This window comes from Colias philodice, chromosome 13 (genome assembly GCF_061535455.1).
Source record: "Colias philodice isolate Cphi_HAF_F1 chromosome 13, ilColPhil1 Martin Lab GWU primary, whole genome shotgun sequence".
Lineage (NCBI taxonomy): Eukaryota > Metazoa > Arthropoda > Insecta > Lepidoptera > Pieridae > Colias > Colias philodice.
In genome coordinates, this window is record NC_143098.1 from 8,275,895 (window position 1) to 8,296,338 (window position 20,444).

The 20,444-nt window shown below is 34.1% G+C and overlaps 1 protein-coding gene across 3 annotated transcripts in view; it reads right to left on the reverse strand.

Moving 5' to 3' along the window:
• Nucleotides 1-447: 447 nt before the first annotated feature.
• Nucleotides 448-20,444, reverse strand: part of Ssrp (structure specific recognition protein) — a 29,495-nt gene continuing 9,498 nt past the window's right edge. For 2 of the 3 annotated variants that reach the window (XM_089702631.1, XM_089702630.1), the window contains exons 4-13: nt 9,687-9,865; nt 9,097-9,336; nt 8,464-8,592; nt 7,785-7,946; nt 7,388-7,520; nt 6,385-6,560; nt 5,580-5,688; nt 4,755-4,952; nt 4,030-4,308; nt 448-1,475 (exon numbers count right to left, since the gene is read on the reverse strand). In XM_089702631.1, coding sequence (XP_089558757.1) covers nt 1,374-1,475; nt 4,030-4,308; nt 4,755-4,952; nt 5,580-5,688; nt 6,385-6,560; nt 7,388-7,520; nt 7,785-7,946; nt 8,464-8,592; nt 9,097-9,336; nt 9,687-9,865 — 1,707 coding nt within the window. In that variant the 3' untranslated portion in view covers nt 448-1,373. The remainder of the gene's footprint in view (nt 1,476-4,029; nt 4,309-4,754; nt 4,953-5,579; nt 5,689-6,384; nt 6,561-7,387; nt 7,521-7,784; nt 7,947-8,463; nt 8,593-9,096; nt 9,337-9,686; nt 9,866-20,444) is intronic. The other variant, XR_016316500.1, reaches the window with a different exon arrangement.

The following is a 20,444-nucleotide window of genomic DNA, read 5'->3' on the forward strand; positions in this document are numbered from 1 at the left end:
TACATGATTTTTTTTTTTAATAAGATAAATCAATCAAGGTTTTTACGTAGGAATTAGGATAGTTTACGACAACTTTAGTAAAAGAATCGTTAATACTACTTGGTAATTAGTAAATAGTTATTATATGAGGTAATGAAGTACCTAGTTTAATTAAAATCAATAGTAAGTTTTGAATATGATTATATTCAATAGGACCACGAAAGTACATCGAGCAATACTAATGCTACCAGAAAGCAGTTGATATTTTTGGCTTATTGTCGTTCTTGATTTTCCAGTTATAATATGCATCTCAAGCTAAAAGATTGTAAACGTCGCAGAATTTGGTTTAAATAATCGGATAATGTTTTGAATACTGATGATTATATATTTTTATTTAATTGCGCTACTGATACTATTATCACGGCTTTTATAATATCTGCTGAACAATTTATTAAATAAATAACACACTTCATTGAAAAATATTTAATTAACCTAAATTTAATAATACACAAGACCTATGTACACTTACAAACGCTAAAATTAACAAAATTGGGAATTGAAATCACATTTTCTTAACAATAACAGTTATTATTGATAAAAACTATATACACACATGAGATTTACGAAAACACACATGACATAGTTGTACATGTACAGCCAGCAAATTACTAAATAACGTTAAAAATTATAGTTACGAAACAAAAATTATATTAACAGAATCTAAAAGAACCATTGATTCAAATGACTTCTCTAAACATACTAGATTGTAAGTAAACTATGATGAATTCTGTTTATAAAATAATACAATGTCTTTATTTGTATATGAATAAAATTATAAAGATAACAAAGAAATTATTTTTATTTGTAAGAAATTTATCTCAGAATAATAGGTTCCAGTTTGTTTAACTTGATTTACTTGCGAAAAATTCATCACAATATGTTATCTAAAACGAATTATCTACTGTCATTTAGAAATCGATTTTCATAATTTTAGATTTACACCGAAATTTGTACACACATTAAATTGACTGTATATTTATGAGCACAATGCAATATCAAAATTGTTACACATATAAAAAAGTCTTATTTTAATCAGAAAATGTAAACTGTGAAAATTTGATAACATCATAAATGTAATGTGTTCTATATGGAATGCTTGGCACCTAATTATATTATTTTATTTTGTTTTATATACTTAGTTTTTTAACATTCAATTTGCGCATGTGGCTTAGACTATCTTTTTTTTACCAAAATTTTCACAATTTTTTAACACATTTTGTTTTCAATCTCATTTTTCGTACCTTCAAGAGTATAAAACGTAAGTCGTAAGGTTAAAACCATGCAAATAATTAACCAAGTGTTTAACAACAACATACAATAATATTTTATACACATTAATCGCTCCCGCTGCCGCTTCCGCTCTCATCACCGGATCCTGACGACGCTTCCGCTTCTGATGAAGACGCCTTTGGCTTTTCTTTCTTTGTTTCTTTCTTCTGCAATTTAAAAATAAAAAACGTATTTTTTAGTCGCGTGCATAATAATATAAACTTTTCTAAATAATTTTATGTCCATATAAATAAATACGAGTCTTTTTCGCATTCATAATAATATAAACTTCTTCTATATAATTTTATGTGCATGTTTATTTTGGTTCAGAATTTTGTATAAAAGTTTAGTAAGTATATTGTGCCTAGTTCACGAAATTTTTAATTATTAAATATGACGCATAGTAGTAATGAGAGATGAACGTTAGTAACAAGTGGGTTAACAGTGCAAGTATGTAACAACATTAACAAACTGTACTAAGAAATATTAATTTACTACACAAGTGTCCTAATTTAGCAATGAATTAAGTACCACATTATAAAATTAGTCTCTAAGTAATCACATTTGAAGTCAACCTAATCTATATTATTCTTAAATTATTCAATTAATTTTATGAATAAAATTTGAAAAATTTGATTTTACCATCAACATAATTTAAGCCTCACGGATCTCTATCCTGCTGCAAGGACTGTATTGTTACGGTCAATAAAACAACAACATAATAGACGTTAAAAATTTTAGTTAAAAATTCATTTTATAATATTTGTAAAAAGATGTTTATCGACGTGGCTGAATGCAAACCACGCCTTTGCCTATAAAATAGTAAAGTATCGACACGACCCATCATACGAGCAATCACTAAAGCCTCCTCTACACGTCAACGGATGTATCTGCAGTCGTCATCTGCGGATGCGTCCGCCGACGTGTAGAGGGGGTGATTTGTGCGTCTGTGGTAGGTATTTAACGTCAGCAAATGCGTCCGCCTAGAATCCGTTTGTTGTCGGTATTGTGTCCCGCATCAAAGGGTTTCAGCGCGGCGTCTTTCCAAACTATACATAGCCAGAACGCAACCATAGGAAACTGCTCGTGTATATATTGTAATGCTGTTTTTAAGTCTGTGATTACAATATATACACGCATTTTGCGTACTGATCGCGTATACTTTGTAACGCGGATGCTTGCGTCTTCGTTCCAAACTATACACGATCAGTACGCAAATATACTACACTACTTACACTTGAACGAAATAATAAATAAACAGGTATTCATATATTTGTACATCTATATCTATCTACTTTTATTCTCCTTGATTATTTTTGATTCAGTAAAATATGGAATAAAAATATTATTATGTAAGCTTAGGCAAATAAATAGGTAACAGATAAGGGGTAGGTAACAGATAATGTGGGTTAGGTTAGGTTCGTGTTTTTTTTTAACTACACAAAAATAGGAGCCCCGGAAAGCGGGGCTCCGTCGCCTCGCAACCGTCTTCTTCTGGACTTAAGTACATATTAGATTTTTACTTTTAGCACTATTGTAAATTGTAAGTAAGTCGTGTAGTATAGTCGGGAACGAAGACGCAAGCATCCACGATACAAACTATACACGATCAGTACGCAACATTCGTGTATGCATTGTAATAATAGATTTAAAAAAGGCAATACAATAATATAAACGCGAGCAATGGAAAAACGCCGCGCTTACTCCGAAACATACACGATTAGTCCGTATGCGTACTGGCGCTGTATGTTTTGGAACGCTATTCTTACTTACTTCACTACAAAGTATACGCGAGTATTTGCGTACTGCTGTTGTATAGATTGGAAGAACTTTGTAAAAAAGTTATTTCCAAACTATACGTGATTAGTTTCACACCGTTGCGTGCTGGCCTTGTATAGTTTGGAAATACGCTTCGGCGCGAACGTCCGGCGTCTGTCCACACGTCTGCCGACGCATCAGTTTGATCGGAGTTGCGATTGCGAGTGCACGCGTGCTTTTTGTGTCGCATCATTCGTAAAAACGCTCGAAATGACGAACAATATAAGCACAGAGGAAAATTTTAGGTTTATTGAGCTATATCAAGCTGAAAACTGTTTATGGAATCCCAAAAATAAATATCACAAAAATAAAAATGTTGTAAGTATACTTACTATTAATGATATAATATTTAACAAAGTACCTATCTCAATTTATTTAGTCTATTGAGACTACTGTAAATGGATACTGTAAAACTAATGTATATCTAACCTATATGTTAATGTTAATGTGCGAGTGCGAGTTGCGTTTGCCAAGAATGAACATAGACTGATCGACCTATCGACCTACAGACGTGTGGACAGCTCGTGGAAATTCATCTGCGGACGCATCTGCCAGAGTCCGCGGACGCATCTGTTGACGTGTAGAGGAGGCTTCACGAACAAACAACGTGAAGCCGCCGTAGTAAGCTAGCGATCGTGTAAAGACAATGAACACGCTTGACAATGACAATGACAATGAGGAGGCTTGAAACGGCGTCCGTCTTTTTTTATACGTCCATGGTTACAGTTGAAATAACTGACAGACTTAGTCATTATCTTCATAGTTTTTGAAATCAAACAATATATAACAAAAATAAATCAATCTAAACCATTTTCAACATTATTTCTCAGTAACCCAGATTATTCCTCATCATTACTTATAATTCAATACAACAATAACCATCCTTAATATAAAACAACTCACATCTTTGCTCTCTTTTTTCTTATCACTGTCCGAGTCGGAGGAGCTATCATCATCTTCGATATACTCTTTACTCGTGAACTTCTGTGTCCCTGCACCAGCAGTCCCACTCTTACTGGGCTTCTTACTCGCCGGTGCTTTACTCTTCTTCTCCGCTTGTTTCTTCTCTTTCTCCGCTTGCTTCTTCTTCTGTTTGAACTCGTCAGCTGCGCCGCTGTCTTTGTACTTTTTCATCGCTTGGTTGTATTCTTCTTTCGCTTTGTTCGCTTTCTCTTCCCATTCCTGTGAGTTATATTTATATTTTATATAAATATAGTTTATATTTGGTATCGAGACATTTAAACTACAACTTTTGTTATTGTAAGTTGTAATGGAACAAACATTTAATTTAGACTTTACTGATTTCTTAGATAATAAAAATAGGTCACATTAAGAGGTAGGCAAAACATCTGTGAGACTACCGGTGTTATAAGTGATTATAATATGTATTCCCTATGCCACTCGTCAGTATCTAAGTGAAACAAATTTATAACTATCGAAGTATTTTTTTCATCAATCATAATTAAAAAAATGTTTTTGAAGTGACTAGATCTTTATCTGCTTGGAATACCTTACAAAAGATCATACTCAGTCGCGTCAAAAACATACTATAGTTATGAAATTGCAATCATATGTTAATACTGAAATTCTAACTTCGTGTTTTATTATGTTTCTTCTGCAATACTCACAGATTTATCCTTCATATCGCGCCACAGTTCGCCGCCCTTCTTTGCGACATCCGTAACTTTAATCCCGGGGTTCTCATCGATGATCTTCTTCCTGTTCTCGTTGAGCCACAGCATGAACGCGGTGGACGGACGCTTGGGAGCGTTGGCGTCTTTCTCACGCTTTTTAGACTTTTCCTTGCGTTTGCGGGGTGCTTCCGACTGGAAATGTGTATAGGTTAATAAAATAATTAATTAATATAATTAAAAAAAAAGACGGGTTGCAATCCGGGAGTGCCGGCAGAAGTGAAAACTTAATTATTAATGTTGAGCATGTTTGATATTTTGGAATGGTATCCGTCTTACGCTTTTTCGATCAGGTCACGTGTCCTTACGCGAGTTTAAGATTTTATACCCATTACAGAAAAAGTGCTAAACGCCGCTAAAGAAGTTTTCATTTCAAAAATTAAGCGTGTATTTTAGTTACCATGCATGCATGTCACCAATCCTTGATAAGTGTATAAATTTTGAATTAAATCTTGTTTCATTAAAATTATTTAATTAAATTTAAAGTGGGTTAAAATCGAATCTAAGGAGTGAAGCTAATAAAAGCCTTTTAAAAATATTATAACAACTATTTAACAAATTGGCAGATTCAATATTTTTTTATAAGATCGCATTATTACTTTCTAAATACATGAAGTATCTAATTAAAAAAGTAGCAAAATTATTAATGGATAAAATTGATCTTTATATTTTTATATTTAAAAAATTTAAATGATTGAGCAGCTTGCCAAAAAAGGTTCATCTGTTATAATGTTTTAAAAATAAGAAATAATTTAGTCTTACAATTGTGATGGTCTTCTTAGGTTTCTTCTCCTTTTTTTTTTCCTTTTTGCTGCCCTTTGAAGCGTCCGACGCGTCTGATTCTTCTGATGACGATGGGTTTGTGTCATATCTAGAAAAATATTGTATGTTAATTTTTGAATAAAAATGTACATTATCCAAAGAGTATTCGTCCCGCTCCTTGGCCTCCACTTTGACTCGCGCGAGCTATTGCCTTATTTACATTCTTATTTCTAAACCACTGACCACTTATTCCTCACAAATCAGCACAATTTAACCTTGCTACATGTACAACACACAAAAGCCCTCTCCTCCTAACTCCTCTCAAAAAATATGAACCATTCTATTATTTTATTTCATCCTTCTACAGGGTTAGTTTTCAATGACCAGCCAAAATTTAAAATAAAGATCTAGATATGAAACCAAAGGTACATTTGAAATATTATTGTCGAATAAAAAAAAAATAATAGCATTCATTTGAAAATGTCTTAAAAATTTCCTAAATCGTAAACACGCGATAAGCTTATTGAGAATCAATGCACTTGTGTGCGTGCGCGCATCGCCAAATTTATGTGTGTGCTAACTTCTACCTCTCTAGGTTGTTGAACTGAATTGTGCTTTTGTAATGTCCACACGTTCGCTTTTTAGTGGCGGACAGGAATGAAATCTAATTAAAAAAAAAACGTTTTTTTTTTTCATTAGATCGAAAATGTTATCGATTCTGAACCATTTCTGAAAATTTGGCCGGTCATTGAAAACTAACCCTGTATATTCCAATATACAATTAATCGATCAGAAAGAATCTTACTCCTCCGCCACATCGCTCTCCTTAGCCTTCTCGGGGTTGAAGTCCTCGTCCGTGCTCTCGTCCGACTCGTCGCTATCGTCCCGCTCCTTGGCCTCCGCTTTGACCCGCGCGAGGTACGCGTCGGGTTCCTTCTCTGTGTCCGAGTCGCCGAAGTCGTCGTCGTATAGCGCTTTGTCCTGGAATTAATTATTGATTGAAAGCATTATAAATAACAAGATATATATATGAACTAGATTTCCGCCCGCGGCTTCGCCCGCGTTTTCAAAGGAAAACCCACATAGTTCCCGTTCCCGTGGGATTTCCGGGATAAAAACTATCCTATGTGTTAATCCAAGTTACCCTCTATATATGTGCTAAATTTCATTGTAATCGGTTCAGTAGAATTTGCGTGAAAGAGTAACAAACATCCATACATCCATACTTACAAACTTCGCCTTTAAAACAAACAACTTTTTTTACAAACTTTTCTTTAATAGTAGTAGGATAGCAATATAAGTTAACAAGCATTATTGTACACAACAAATTAATGACATAAAATGAAATACATATAAATTGCACGACAGACGACGATAGAATGGAATTTTAATTATTATTATTTCGTATTTCAGTGGCGGTTTATGGTAAAAATATGTTATGACGTTTCAAAATTGTTTTAGAAGAAGTCTTATTGAATAAATAAATGTTTGAGTTTATTGATTCTATTGGATAATAATTTTGCGTTTCGTGGCGTTGTGCGTGTGATGTGTCATTTATTTGTGCTTATTTTAAATACGAAATACGTACACTGTTTTGAGAATAATAAAGCAAATTATGAATTAATGATAACAAACAACAGTTCAATTGTACCATTATGTGAAATTGTGTAAAATGTAAATCATCTATTTTTGTTTTCTTGCATTTGGAAAGTTTTATAAAGTCGACATGTGGTTATACACAACAAAATCAAAACATTGTATAACATAATATGTAACTTGAAGTATAAATTTTTTAAAGGCATACTCACATTCTTGCCAGTGTTCTTAACATGCAGTTTCTTTGATGTGATGTAATCAAACAATTTGTCATATTCGCCCTTCTCAATACTGCTGAATGTGTGGACACTGCCTTGCTTTAATTCAATTTCGAAATCGAAAGATCTGTAAAATGAGAAAAAAAAATAAAGTCTTCCTTCCAATATAATATGTATTATAATGTGATATTTGCTGTCCTTAAATTTAAAAATTGCTAAAATTTCATTTATTTGAAAGTAGATAATACCTCACTAAGATTTCCAGTTTTAAAAAAAGAAATTTCTGTATCTTATTATGAATGCAATACAAGAACAAGAATTTTAGTATCTTTTAAACATTTTTATTAACAAAATATAACACTATTCTATACACATTTTAATATAAACTCACTTGGTAGAAGAAGCGCCACCTCTAGCGAAATTCACAGAGGCAATTTCCTCAAATCGTATATGAACTGGTGGTTTATGTACATAGATGAAACCTTTTTCTAGTGGGTACAGGTAACCGGCAGCAGCTTTGTATGAACACGCGATCGCTGGCGTCTTGTGATGTCTGGAAATTGTAATGCAATAATATTTATAGAAATGTTAAATAAAGTAATAAAAGTTGTATTATTGCTTATGATTTTTAAATGCATTTTAGCTGCGATAGTCGAAATATTCGGATTTGTGGCGTTTTAAGTAATTGATCGCATCACTTTTCGTCTCTATTGTGTAATCGGTAGTAATAGATCCTATTATTCAGTTTTAAACAGAGTAGTAGGTATTTTCTATAAGAAAAAAAAAGCAGTTGCCTCGAAAACAGTAAATTTTAAGATAGGGTGTTTCATGGACAAATCAGTCAGAAACTATATTAACAACACACCCTTAACGGGAAAAGGTCGACCTGCAACTCAGTATATTTTGTGAAACAACAAATTTTACGAAAATTTATTTATAAGTATAAAGTTACCGGAATAGGTCGACCTCCAACTCAATATATTTTGTGAAACGACAAAAAAAAATTATTACGAGTAATTACAAGTACATAATGATGTATTTAAATCCATAAATAATTTACGCTAGCTTACCCCAAAAAGTCTCCAGGTCCAGTCACGCGTCTGTTGATGATGACCTTCATGATTTTCGCGAGCACCTCGTATGTAGGTCCCGATAGCTCTTTTGTAATTTTACCTTCATATTTTTCTGTTAACTCCTCTCTGAAATATTCATATATTTTTAGATGGGGATATATAAATATTTATATTTTTCACATGCAAGTATAACAAATAAGGAATTATAAAATCCCTTGACTACTTAGTCTTTTTCAATATTACGATAAAACTACATATGTGTAGGTATCGTAAGTTTCATAGTATAGTGCTGAGTGCATAATATTCGAAATTCAGAACTTCGGGAATTTTTTTAGAATACACAGCTAAACTTTCCATTACCAGGCGATCCTTCTTTTATAAAAAAAAACCTTTAAATATAATAATGAATTAGAATCGAAATATTCATAGTTACATTCCAATTTATTATTCTGAAAGTACTTAGATGATGAGGTAATTCGATTTATCAATTTAGGATCACAAACCCTACGTAAATATTTACGTCGATGAATAAACTTATCTTTCGGTGTTATTTGGCAATTTTAAGTATTTCAAATTCATCATTATAATTATTACAACGTTATTCTATCAAAACAACTAAAAATAACTCACTCAGTGAACGGCAATTCCAGGCTAGTTTCTTCCTCAATCCCGAACAATAGCACCAAATAATGATATCTCGTTTGACCCTGTTTAATCGGCGGGTCAAGAGACACAACAAAGAACATCTGTCTCGTATCCTTGTGAGGTAACAGGAACAAACGTAGTACTGTCGACATTGGTATCTTGTAGTCGAACGTTTTACCGTGAAGTTGGAAGAATGTTTGGAACACTTTAATGTCGTAGCGACCACTGAAATATGAATATATTGTAACTTATTAGAAATACTAAAATTTGTATAAAAAATCTAAGTAGATTATAACATAATATGTTGACAATAGATTCCTTCTTATTAGAAATATGATGCATGAACAACATGATCAATCAATCTTTTTAAATTTTGACTCCAATTAAATTATTAATATATTTCCTTACTATTTTTTTTATGTTAATAATTATTATTCCTCACAAAGAGTGAATAAATCAAGTAACAATATACAATTTTGAACACTATAACAAATAATTTTGATATCTATATACCTAATTTTTTTATACTACAAAATAATAAATAAAACCAATAGAATTAAACACAACATTCATACCGAGGCGTAAGACACTGCAACTCTCTGAAGATTGCAATAGCGTCACCAGACACAGATATAACACTGGCTTTGTTCATCACTTGCTGGTGGAACGCCTCCACTGCGTCCATGTCACCCGCCAATTCGCTCGTCGGAATGTGGAATCGCATCTCCATCAAGGATACGGGTGTGTCGTCATTCTGATTATGAGAAGAAAATCACATTGTTTGGTTCAAATCATCTTATAAACAGAGGCGGCTCGCCCTAAGGAGCGCTGGTACAGTGAACTCCCATAAATAATTATAAAAAAGAACAAGTACAGAATATACTAAACAATAATTCCATATCTCTACTTAAGCCGATTTCACTTCTAACTGACGAAGAGATAAATCAAATACTTCCTCGGAATAATAATTTCAGACCTAAGAGTTGTTTTGTTTATTCGTCTCTTCCCTAATTCAGTTTTTTTGTCATCACCATCACGGACATAATCTTCACAATCTTTCTTAAATACTTATCATTAAATAACAACACTTCATTTGATCCTGTACTAGGCAATCCCCGTTCTATGGGGCCAAAAATGAGTACCCTAATCGTATTACATACTAGCTTTTCGCCCGCTTTGTTTTAAACCTAATACATACACTTAAACCTTCCTCTTGAACAACTTTATCTGTTAAATAAAAAACCGGCCAAGTGCGAGTCGGGCTCGCGCACAAAGGGTTCCGTAGCAGCAAATATAATAAATTACAGTTAAATCAACCTATCTCAAAAACTATAAGAGATACTTTGATCAAACCAAAAATCGTTGAAAGAGTTAATTAGCATGCATCACCTCTATTTTTTTTAGAATTTTATACCCCGTAGTTATAAAAATAGAGGGGGGGGGACATACTTTTTACGACTTTGAGAGCTGATATCTCAAAAACCGTTCACTTTAAGAAAAATGTTTTTTAGAAAACTTTATATCATTTTAAAAGACCTTTCCATTGATACCCCACACGGGTATGTACATCGAAAAAAAAAATTTCATCCCTCAGTTACATGTATGGGGGGCCCCACCCCCAATTCTTTTTTTTACTATTTAGTGTCATATTTTTGTAGCGGTTCATACAACACATATTCCCATCAAATTTCATCACTGTAGTACTTATAGTTTCCGAGTAAATCGGCTGTGACAGACGGACAGACGGACAGACGGACAGACGGACATGACGAAACTATAAGGGTTCCGTTTTTGCCATTTTGGCTACGGAACCCTAATAAAATCATACTCCTTAATTTCATTATTAATATTAATTGTCCGTATTTATGCAAAATGGAACCACTCGACAAATTTCGTTTTTTGCTTTTATTGAAGAATACTCATTCAAAAGTGGTCTAAATTCTTATACAAACAAGAACCACATGATTTTTACGTTGGAAACAAGGTATACTAAAAGCAGAAAGGAACCACCAGCAACAACGAATAATACCATATTAAGCAAAACCGAACCACAGCACCACGGGACTGCTTTGTTCAAACAAATAAACGATATTACTATCATGTCATTTTATACATAACAGATCCACACCTACTTGGTACCATTATACATTACACATATTTCTATTAATAACAATTATTTTTAATACACAAAATGGAACCAGGTTTCTGTGGTATGGTTATGCGTAAAATAAATACATAATTTAATTGTAATTTTTTATTGCAAAATAAAACCACAAGCATTCGGTTCTATTATGCATAAATAAATATTGTAAAACATTCTGAAACCCATCATCGCTATATGGAACCAAATGCCTTGACTTGTTACAACGCTTCTCATCTTTAAACAACGTATTTCATTACTTAAATAGCTCAAAGTGCAAAACTCCAATTTTTAAAGTAAAACGTCGAACATCTGTCAATATAGGTGACATTCAGCGAAGTAGTTCGAATACGTGACGGTGTTTTTTTCCTCCGCGAAGTAAGTTCTATTGTTTTTGTTAATCTATAATATAAAAATGAATCCCAAAATGTGTTGGTAAGCGCATAACTTGAGAACGGCTGAACCGACGTTAATTCTTTTTTTATTATATTCCTTGAAGTAAGAGGATGGTTCTTACGTAGAGAAAACGTAAATATGTACCACGGGCGAAGCCGGGGCGGACTGCTAGTTACCTTTAAAATTAAATGTGAAAATGTTTAGTAATAAATAAATAAGCAAGCAATGGGTAAGAAAAGCATTGGAGACGAACACCGAAGATAATAATGAAGATACAACGGGTAAGTAGTTTTATTTAATGCATTTAAGTACTTATTGAATCTGAGATGCAGGTACGCTTTATCCACTTTTGATTCATTCCCGATTGTGGTGTGATTTTAAGAAGATAGTTCATTAAGTAAGTACAAGAGGAATCCTCTGTGGATTTACGTATTATAACGACAATGTCGTTGTTCACGAAGGCGCGGCGAGTCGAATTAAGAGATCATTTTGTTACGATTCATCTGTCATTGTGAGATGAAACTACTAAAGTCTAAACCCTGTTTTAAAAATAACTGTCGATGATCTAGGTACCTACCTACTATTTTGGTAAAATACGTTTAGATGTATTTCTGATGCCGCTGTAACAACAAATACTAAAAAACAGAATAAAAAAAGACGTGTGGCACTCGGGGACTGCCGCGGTAAAGCTATTGCATAGCATGCCTTCAAGCCACACCTCCGAGCCCGTCGGAGTGAGGTTTTTTCGTTACGGAATTTCTCGATTCAGTCCCCGCGCTCAAGGCCCGCGATAGAAGCTATGCAATAGCTTAATAAATATTTAAGAAGCTCCTATACAATAAGCCGTGATTTTTTTGCCGTTTTTATAGATAATGGTACGGAACTCTTCGTTGCGCGAGTCCGACTCGCACTTAGCCAGTTTTTTGTACATGGCGCATGTACATACAACATACTTAGTCGTCTAGTAGGGACACGGCTTTATAAGAACTAATAATATTTTGCTGTCGCCATATACCTACGTATAAAAGCCACGCGGCTTTATTGTTTTGATTTAAAGCTTTTTTTCTTTTTATTACAGAAGATAACGAAGAACCTTATACGTCGCTGCCTCTGGAGAAGCTTTCTTCACCTTCTAGCGATATTCAGTCGACCATATTACATCTCATTCCACAAGATGCACAGTTTTTATAACGGTCTCATTAGTGATGATGCAAAAGAAGACCACATAGATGGACTAGACACGGTGGATTTCGAAATCCAATTTGATGATAACGTCGAATAAACGTCCTATATAAGTATTATTTTATATATTTTATTAATTAAAGCTTTAATTACGATATTATAAATACATAGTTTCAGTCTCGTCGCGGCGTTCGTGCGAGTGGTCGTGTTTTCTTTGTCGATATTCTTTTGTTTATAAACTCGGACGCGCTCGAGCGTGACGGTGCACAGCGCACGGCGCCAGCATGTCGCAGGCGGAGAGTGTGTGTGTAAGTGAAGAGACGGTTTCGAGGAAAGACTTTATTGATGGTAATGATAGTGATATTTTGCCGGACGAAAGTATGGAGACGGCTATAGAATTTTATAAGAAATCTGATGATATCGAAGATGATGGTATTATGGGAGTTCGACGAGAGAGGAAAAGGGAGAGAGAAAAGGATGAGAATGAGTGGCTAGTTGTAAAAGGGAAGGAAAAAAAGCAGAGAAATACTAATAATGAGAAAATTGAAGTCTATGTATCCCACCCTGATAAAATGCCGAAGCAATTCGAACTGGCTAAGCTGTTTAAAGAGCTGAATATATCTAATGTATTAAGAATCAAATATCTGAATCCGTATCGTATTCGCATTGAATTTACCGAACATTCCCATGCTGATAAAATATTATCATCAACGTATCTAAAAGAAAAGGGCTTTAAAGTACAACAGGCCATGGAAGTTAGCTATACATATGGAGTGATACGAAATGTTGAATTGAAGCTAAATGATGAAGAAATAAAGAGTCGAGTACAATGTGATTATCCAGCCCAGCTAGTGTCTGTTCAGAGATGTAAGCGGAGAGAAGGAGACAATTGGGAACTCTGCGAGACCATTCGTTTGTGTTTTAAAGGATCGTATAGACCTCCCTGCGTTTATGTAGACGGTTTGAGGGTAGATGTAGAAAAATACGTACACTCGGTTTCACAGTGCCGAAAGTGTTGGAGACTAGGTCACACGATTAAAAGATGCCCGTCATCGAAAGTAGTGTGCCCTAAATGCGGTGGGTATCATGCCAATTGCGATATAATGGAGTTCAAATGCATTAATTGCGGTGGTAAGCATATGGCGCTTTCTAAAACTTGTCCGATGTATATTAAAGAACATAAAATACGTGACATAATGGCAGATTTTAGTTGCACTTACAGAAAAGCTCTCACGCTTTACGTTGCGCCCGAAACAGCGATTGAACCCCCAAAAGAATCTGAAGATCCTCCACCTGACTTAAATTCTAATATTTTTTCAACACCGATTAAAGTTTCCGACAATACTCCTTCATATGCCGATATTGTTAAAACAAAAGTTGAAATTCACGAACAAAAACAAGAGAAAGTTATACCTAAAAAGAGAAGAACAAAAACCAGAAATAATTTTCAAAAGAATTCGGTATTGGATTGGGATTTTTCATCATCGGCATCGGAACAAGAGACTAAAGACGAAAAACCAGACGATCAGGCGGCATCTAGTAATAGAATTAGCTTTAGCGAGTTGTTATTGAAACTGAAAGATATAGTATTTTTGAGTAAACTTAGTTGGCAAGCTAAAGTAAGTAATTTGATAAAAACATGCATTGAATGGATTATACTTTTGATGGTAGAGAATGTATCAGATTGGCCGTTTGTTAAGAATATTGTAGATAGTGTATTTAAGTTTAGCAATGGATAAAAACTGTAATTTAAAATTAAACGTTATTCAATGGAATTGTCAAAGCTTAAAACCTAAGATTGTTCTATTAGAAAGTTTGCTTACACAAGAAAACATACATATTGCATAGTGTCCGACCGAACTTTCGGTTTCGGTTTCGGTTTCGGCCGAGTTTCGGCCAAAAATCAAGTTTCGGCCGCAGTTTCGGTTTCGGCCAAAATCGGCCGAAACTTTTGCCGAAACCGAAACTTATTTCGCAAGTTCAGTGAACTTAGTTCACACACGTTCACGCTCGCCTAACTTCGTTTTCCTCGGCAACGCTTTGACGGACGCTGTCAAAGCGTTGGTTGATTCACGCTGGTGGAAACAATTTTTGATTATCTATGTTGAGATTGGAACTGGGTGTAATAGTAATTAATAATTATTATTTTTATATAAGAGGTACCTAAAAGAGACTGATTATTCTTCTAAAGTCTTCTAAGTACAAATACCAATCCAAAGTATTAAAGACTCTTTAATAAAGAGAAAGATCTCAAAATACCAAAACTTAAGTATTTAAAGTAACAGTAACAATTACTGATTTGATTTAGATGACTGATATTACTGAGAACTTAATTTGAAAAAATAATAAAAATTAAAATTGTTATTATTAATATTTGAAAAATATTATTTTTTTATTTTATACTAGCGACCCGCCCCGGCTCCGCACGGGTGCAATGCTGATACTAAATACACTACAGAAAAACTGAACGTTGTATATAAAAACATAGCGGCCCGCTCCGGCTTCGCACGGGTATAAAATATATAGCCGGGCGGCCGGCCGGTGCCGCCGCAAACGCTACGTCCCGCAATTTTTTAAATCTGTAATATCTTCGAAAATATTCACTTAAATCATACGGTGTAAAGGGCCATATAGATCTATATTAAATGAACAATATATTCAAGGTATTTAATTGGTTAAGGATTAATGCTGTATTGGTTAAAATCGCTTCGAAAATTAGTCATTATTTGTCGTAAAAAGTAAATGACAAAAAAAGTTATTGTGGGTTATCCATAAGAGATAGACATATACCACCGCGGACTTTTCTGTAGACCTTTTCAATGTGTATAATACTTAGTACATTATTTTGATAAAATTCGTAGGGTTCAGCCTGCGTTTGCAATGTTAGCGGAAAAAATGTAGTTTTTTACGACATCACATTAGAAACCTCAAAAATAACAGTACTTCTCCACTATTTTATGGATGTTATTATACATATAAACCTTCCTCTTGAATCATTCTATCTATTAAAAAAAACCGCATCAAAATCCGTTCCGTAGTTTCAAAGATTTAAGCGTACAAAGGGACATAGGGAAATAGGGACATAGGGACAGAGAAAGCGACTTTGTTTTATACTATGTAGTGATTAAATAAATGATTACAACAAATTTAATATACTATGTTTTCATTTCATGCCCTAATTAAGGCAAAATAGTAGGTAAAATGCACCAAAGTTCAGTATTTTTAGAAATTTCATACTTGACCACGTGAGTTTCGGTTTCGGTTTCGGTTTCGGCCGAAACTGAAGCCACGGCCGAACATTCGGTTTCGGTTTCGGTTTCGGCCTGGAAACCAGTTTCGGTCGGACACTAATATTGCAGTAATAAATGAAACGTGGTTGGAGCCGGATGAAGTGATTCATATTAAAGATTACAATATATTTCGTTGTGATCGAAGTGATGGTTATGGGGGGGTAGCCATTCTGACTCATAAGTCGATTAAGGCAAGCGTAAGGCCTACTTCTATTTCTAATGAAGGTATTCAAATTTTACAAGTAAGTCTTTTTAACTGTTCATTTTTGAAAAATATCGTGTCGGTGTACTGTCCTTCATCTGTAAATACTGATTTACATGATTGGATGGAATTGTTTTCACGGGTAGAAAGTAATGCACTCATTTTGGGTGATATGAATGGACATCATAGTACTTGGTCTTATAAAACTGATCGTAGAGGTAATAACATTTTTGACGCATGTTGTGAAAAAAATCTTGTAACGTTAAATGATGGTAGATCGACTCGTTTCAGAATGGTCGATGGCTTTTTGCAGCAATCATCTCCAGATTTGGCTTTGTCGACGTCGGATATTGCAATGCATTTCACATGGAACGTTCTCAATGAATCCTTAGGTAGTGATCATTTTATAATTAAACTCTCTTCTGGCTTTGTAAATTATGCATTCAATAATATTTATCGCAGAAATTATAAAAAAGCTGACTGGCCTATGTATAAAAATTGTCTTAAGGACTTATTTGGTGAGTTCAAATTTACAAATAGCTTACAAAATGATTACAACAATTTTGTTAATTTTATTGATATATCAGCTGATCTTCATATTCCAAATTATAAAATTAATTTAGATCCAAGCCGCAACTTTAAACCCAAACCTTACTGGAGTGCCACATTATCTAAGGCAGTGGCAGAACGCCGTTTAGCATTGGGATGTTTTCGTAGAAATCCTACTCCCCTTAATTTTGATAAGTACAAAAATGCTGTTGCAGTAAGTCAAAAGCTTATACGCCAAGCAAAATGTGAATCGTGGCAAAAATTTTGTTCTGATTTAAGTAGTAATATAAGTTCAACTGAAATGTGGCAAAGAATGAGATGGCTTAAAGGCTTTCGTAGACCAACAACATATGTGGACCGGAAAACAGCTGATACCTTATTAAACAATCTATGTCCTGATTATGTCAGTAACTTGAAACCAGATTTTTACTCATCGAATTCACATATTGAAACCCCATTAACGAAACGGGAACTTGAAAATGCGATTAAATCTAAAGATAGTTGTCCGGGTAACGATGGAATATCCTATTCCATGGTTAAAAATCTCCCTGATAACGGGAAAGTTATATTGCTTGAACTCTTTAATCGCTTTTTTTGTGAAGGTTTTGTTCCGTCAGAATGGCATAATATTAATATTTTTCCTATACCGAAAGCCCAAAAGAACTCAAACTCCGAAACTACAGTAAGACCGATTTCTCTTATATCTTGCCTGTGCAAACTTTTTCACTGTATCTTGAAGAATAGGCTCGAGTGGTATCTTGAATACCATTCCATGTTTAATGATAGTGTAGTTGGTTTTAGGAGGACGAAATCTTGTTTAGATAGTCTTTCTAATTTAATCACCCAAATTCAGATAGGTTTGTCGAAGGGCTCCGTAACCATTGCCTGTTTCATTGATATTGAAAATGCATACAATAACGTGGATATTACATCCCTCTTAAGAATTCTAGATGAGAACGTAAAAGCTGGAACTAAAATATGTAATTACTTATGGAACTTTTTGCAGAATAGGAGACTTCGTGTTATTAATTTTAACAATGATGTTTATAGATATACAAACATAGGGCTCGCACAGGGGGACCCGCTTTCGCCTTTATTATTTAATGTAGCAACAATAAATGTGTGTAAAGAATTACAATCTAGAACTTTAGGAATATCTCAATATGCGGATGATTTTGTTTTGTTTGTAACTAATAGTAGTATAGGTACGGCAGTTTGTGAATTACAGACAGCTTTAAATAAGTTTTCAGTTCTTATTCAGTGTTTGGGATTAACAATATCAGTAGCTAAAAGTAAAGTGTGTCTGTTTAAGTCTGGTTATAGGAGGGATGTTGTTAAGTTAACTGTGGAGGGGACTGCACTCGAAGTAGTTGATTACGTGAAATATTTAGGGGTATGTTTTGATAGATCTTTGAGATGGTCGAAGCATATCGATTATGTAAAAGAAAAAATGCTCAAGTTCACTAATATATTTAGAGCTCTTCAGGGTGCAGGGTGGGGAGTCCATCCAAAACATCTAAGACGATTGTATATATCTCTAGTTAGGAGTAGATGTGACTATGCTAGCTTTCTCTATGATAGTGCAAGTACGTTACAGTTGTCTAAACTGGATAAGGTACAGAATGTATTTTTGAGGATTATAGGAGGCTTCATAAAAAGTACGGCAATTCACGTTATGGAAAACGAACTCCATCTGAGTCCATTGCATATTCGACGTCGATATTTGGGAAGTAAGTTTTGGTTGAAGTGTAATTCATTTACAAATAATAAGACTATTGAGTTAATTAATAAATTGGCCGAAGTTGGAAGTAATCGGTATTGGAGAAACAAAAGAAAGCCGTTGTTATTATCTATTCATGAAAAATTACAGTCGGTTTCTGTAATAAAGAGTGTTAAGTTAGAACAGTTCCAACTTGAAACTTGGGTAAGCAATCTTGATATAAGTAATTTAGTTATACCACATATAAAGGAAATAGACAAACCAAAAACTTATTATCATCCTTTAAGTCTTAAATTTGTAAGTGTTCAGTTTATAAACCAAATGTATGGGAATTATGGTAAAATATATACAGATGCATCTAAGACTGAGAGTGGAATTGGAGTAGCATTTTTTAATTCAAGTAATAAAGAGTGTATTAGGCTGTCTATAAATAATAAAAATATGTCCATTATGCACGCAGAATTATTAGCTATAGCTGAGGCTTTATCGTATGTCGATTCGTTAGGAGATGGAAGATATGTTATATTGACAGACTCAAGAAGTGCGCTCCAGCATGTGACTCTTTGCACCTCTGGTCGCCGGGGCCTTCCGGTAGCTTACATGATACTTAGTTTGGTTTGTAAATTGAACACAGATAAAAGAAGGGTAGTTTTGCAGTGGATTCCTTCCCATATTGGTATTGACGGTAACGAAAAAGCGGATCAACTAGCCCAAGAGGCTTTTGAATACGGAGAACAAACTCAATTTATACCATTTTATACGGAATTGCTTAGTGAAGCAAAAAAGGATTGTGTTAACTTGTGGAAAGAATACTTTGATGAAAGATCACTCTCAAAGGGAGTTTGGTATAAGACCATACAGAACACATTAGCAAAGTGCGCTTGGATTGACAATGCCAATATGGGAAGGAAAGAAGTTGTTTTAGCCTTGAGGTTACGATCTGGACACATTCCATTAAATAGATTTGCACATCTCATGAAATTGTCGGATTCCCCTAATTGCAGCCTATGTGGTGTAATTGAAGATACGTATCACATTTTGATGGAATGTGTCCGGAATGAAGAAGAGAGGAAGGAATTATTTGATTGTCAGTTCAATTTAGGCCTTTGTAATAGTATCTTAGCCCGTCCGACTTCAAATGAAGCGAGAAAATTAATTAAAATTGTATCCTTAGGTTTAAGTAGACGGTAGATAATATTATTTTGCTTTACTGTTAGAATAATGTACTTTGTTTTGTTTTGATTTTATTTTTGAGAGTGACATGATCAAGTATGATCAAACTCTCGTATTAAATAAAGAAAAAAAAAAAAAAAAAAAAAATACATAGTTTCATTTATATCATTAAATCCCTGGGATGTGGTTCCTTTTTGTATAAGAGAAAACCTATCAATTGATAAATGTTAAAAGGAACCACATGCACATTTTCTTAATTATCTAGAAAGTTTAAGAATATTCAGAGCAAATTTATTAGTGTCCGACCGAACTTTCGGTTTCGGTTTCGGTTTCGGCCGAGTTTCGGCCAAAAATCAAGTTTCGGCCGCAGTTTCGGTTTCGGCCAAAATCGGCCGAAACTTTTGCCGAAACCGAAACGTATTTCGCAAGTTCAGTGAACTTTGTGAACAACGCTTTGACGGACGCTGTCAAAGCGTTGGTTGACCCACGCTGGTGGAAACAATTTTTGATTATCTATGTTGAGATTGGAACTGGGTGTAATTGTAATTAATAATTATTATTTTTATATAAGAGGTACCTAAAAGAGACTTATTATTCTTCTAAGTACAAATACCAATCCAAAGTATTAAAGACTCTTTAATAAAGAGAAAGATCTCAAAATACCAAAACTTAGTATTTAAA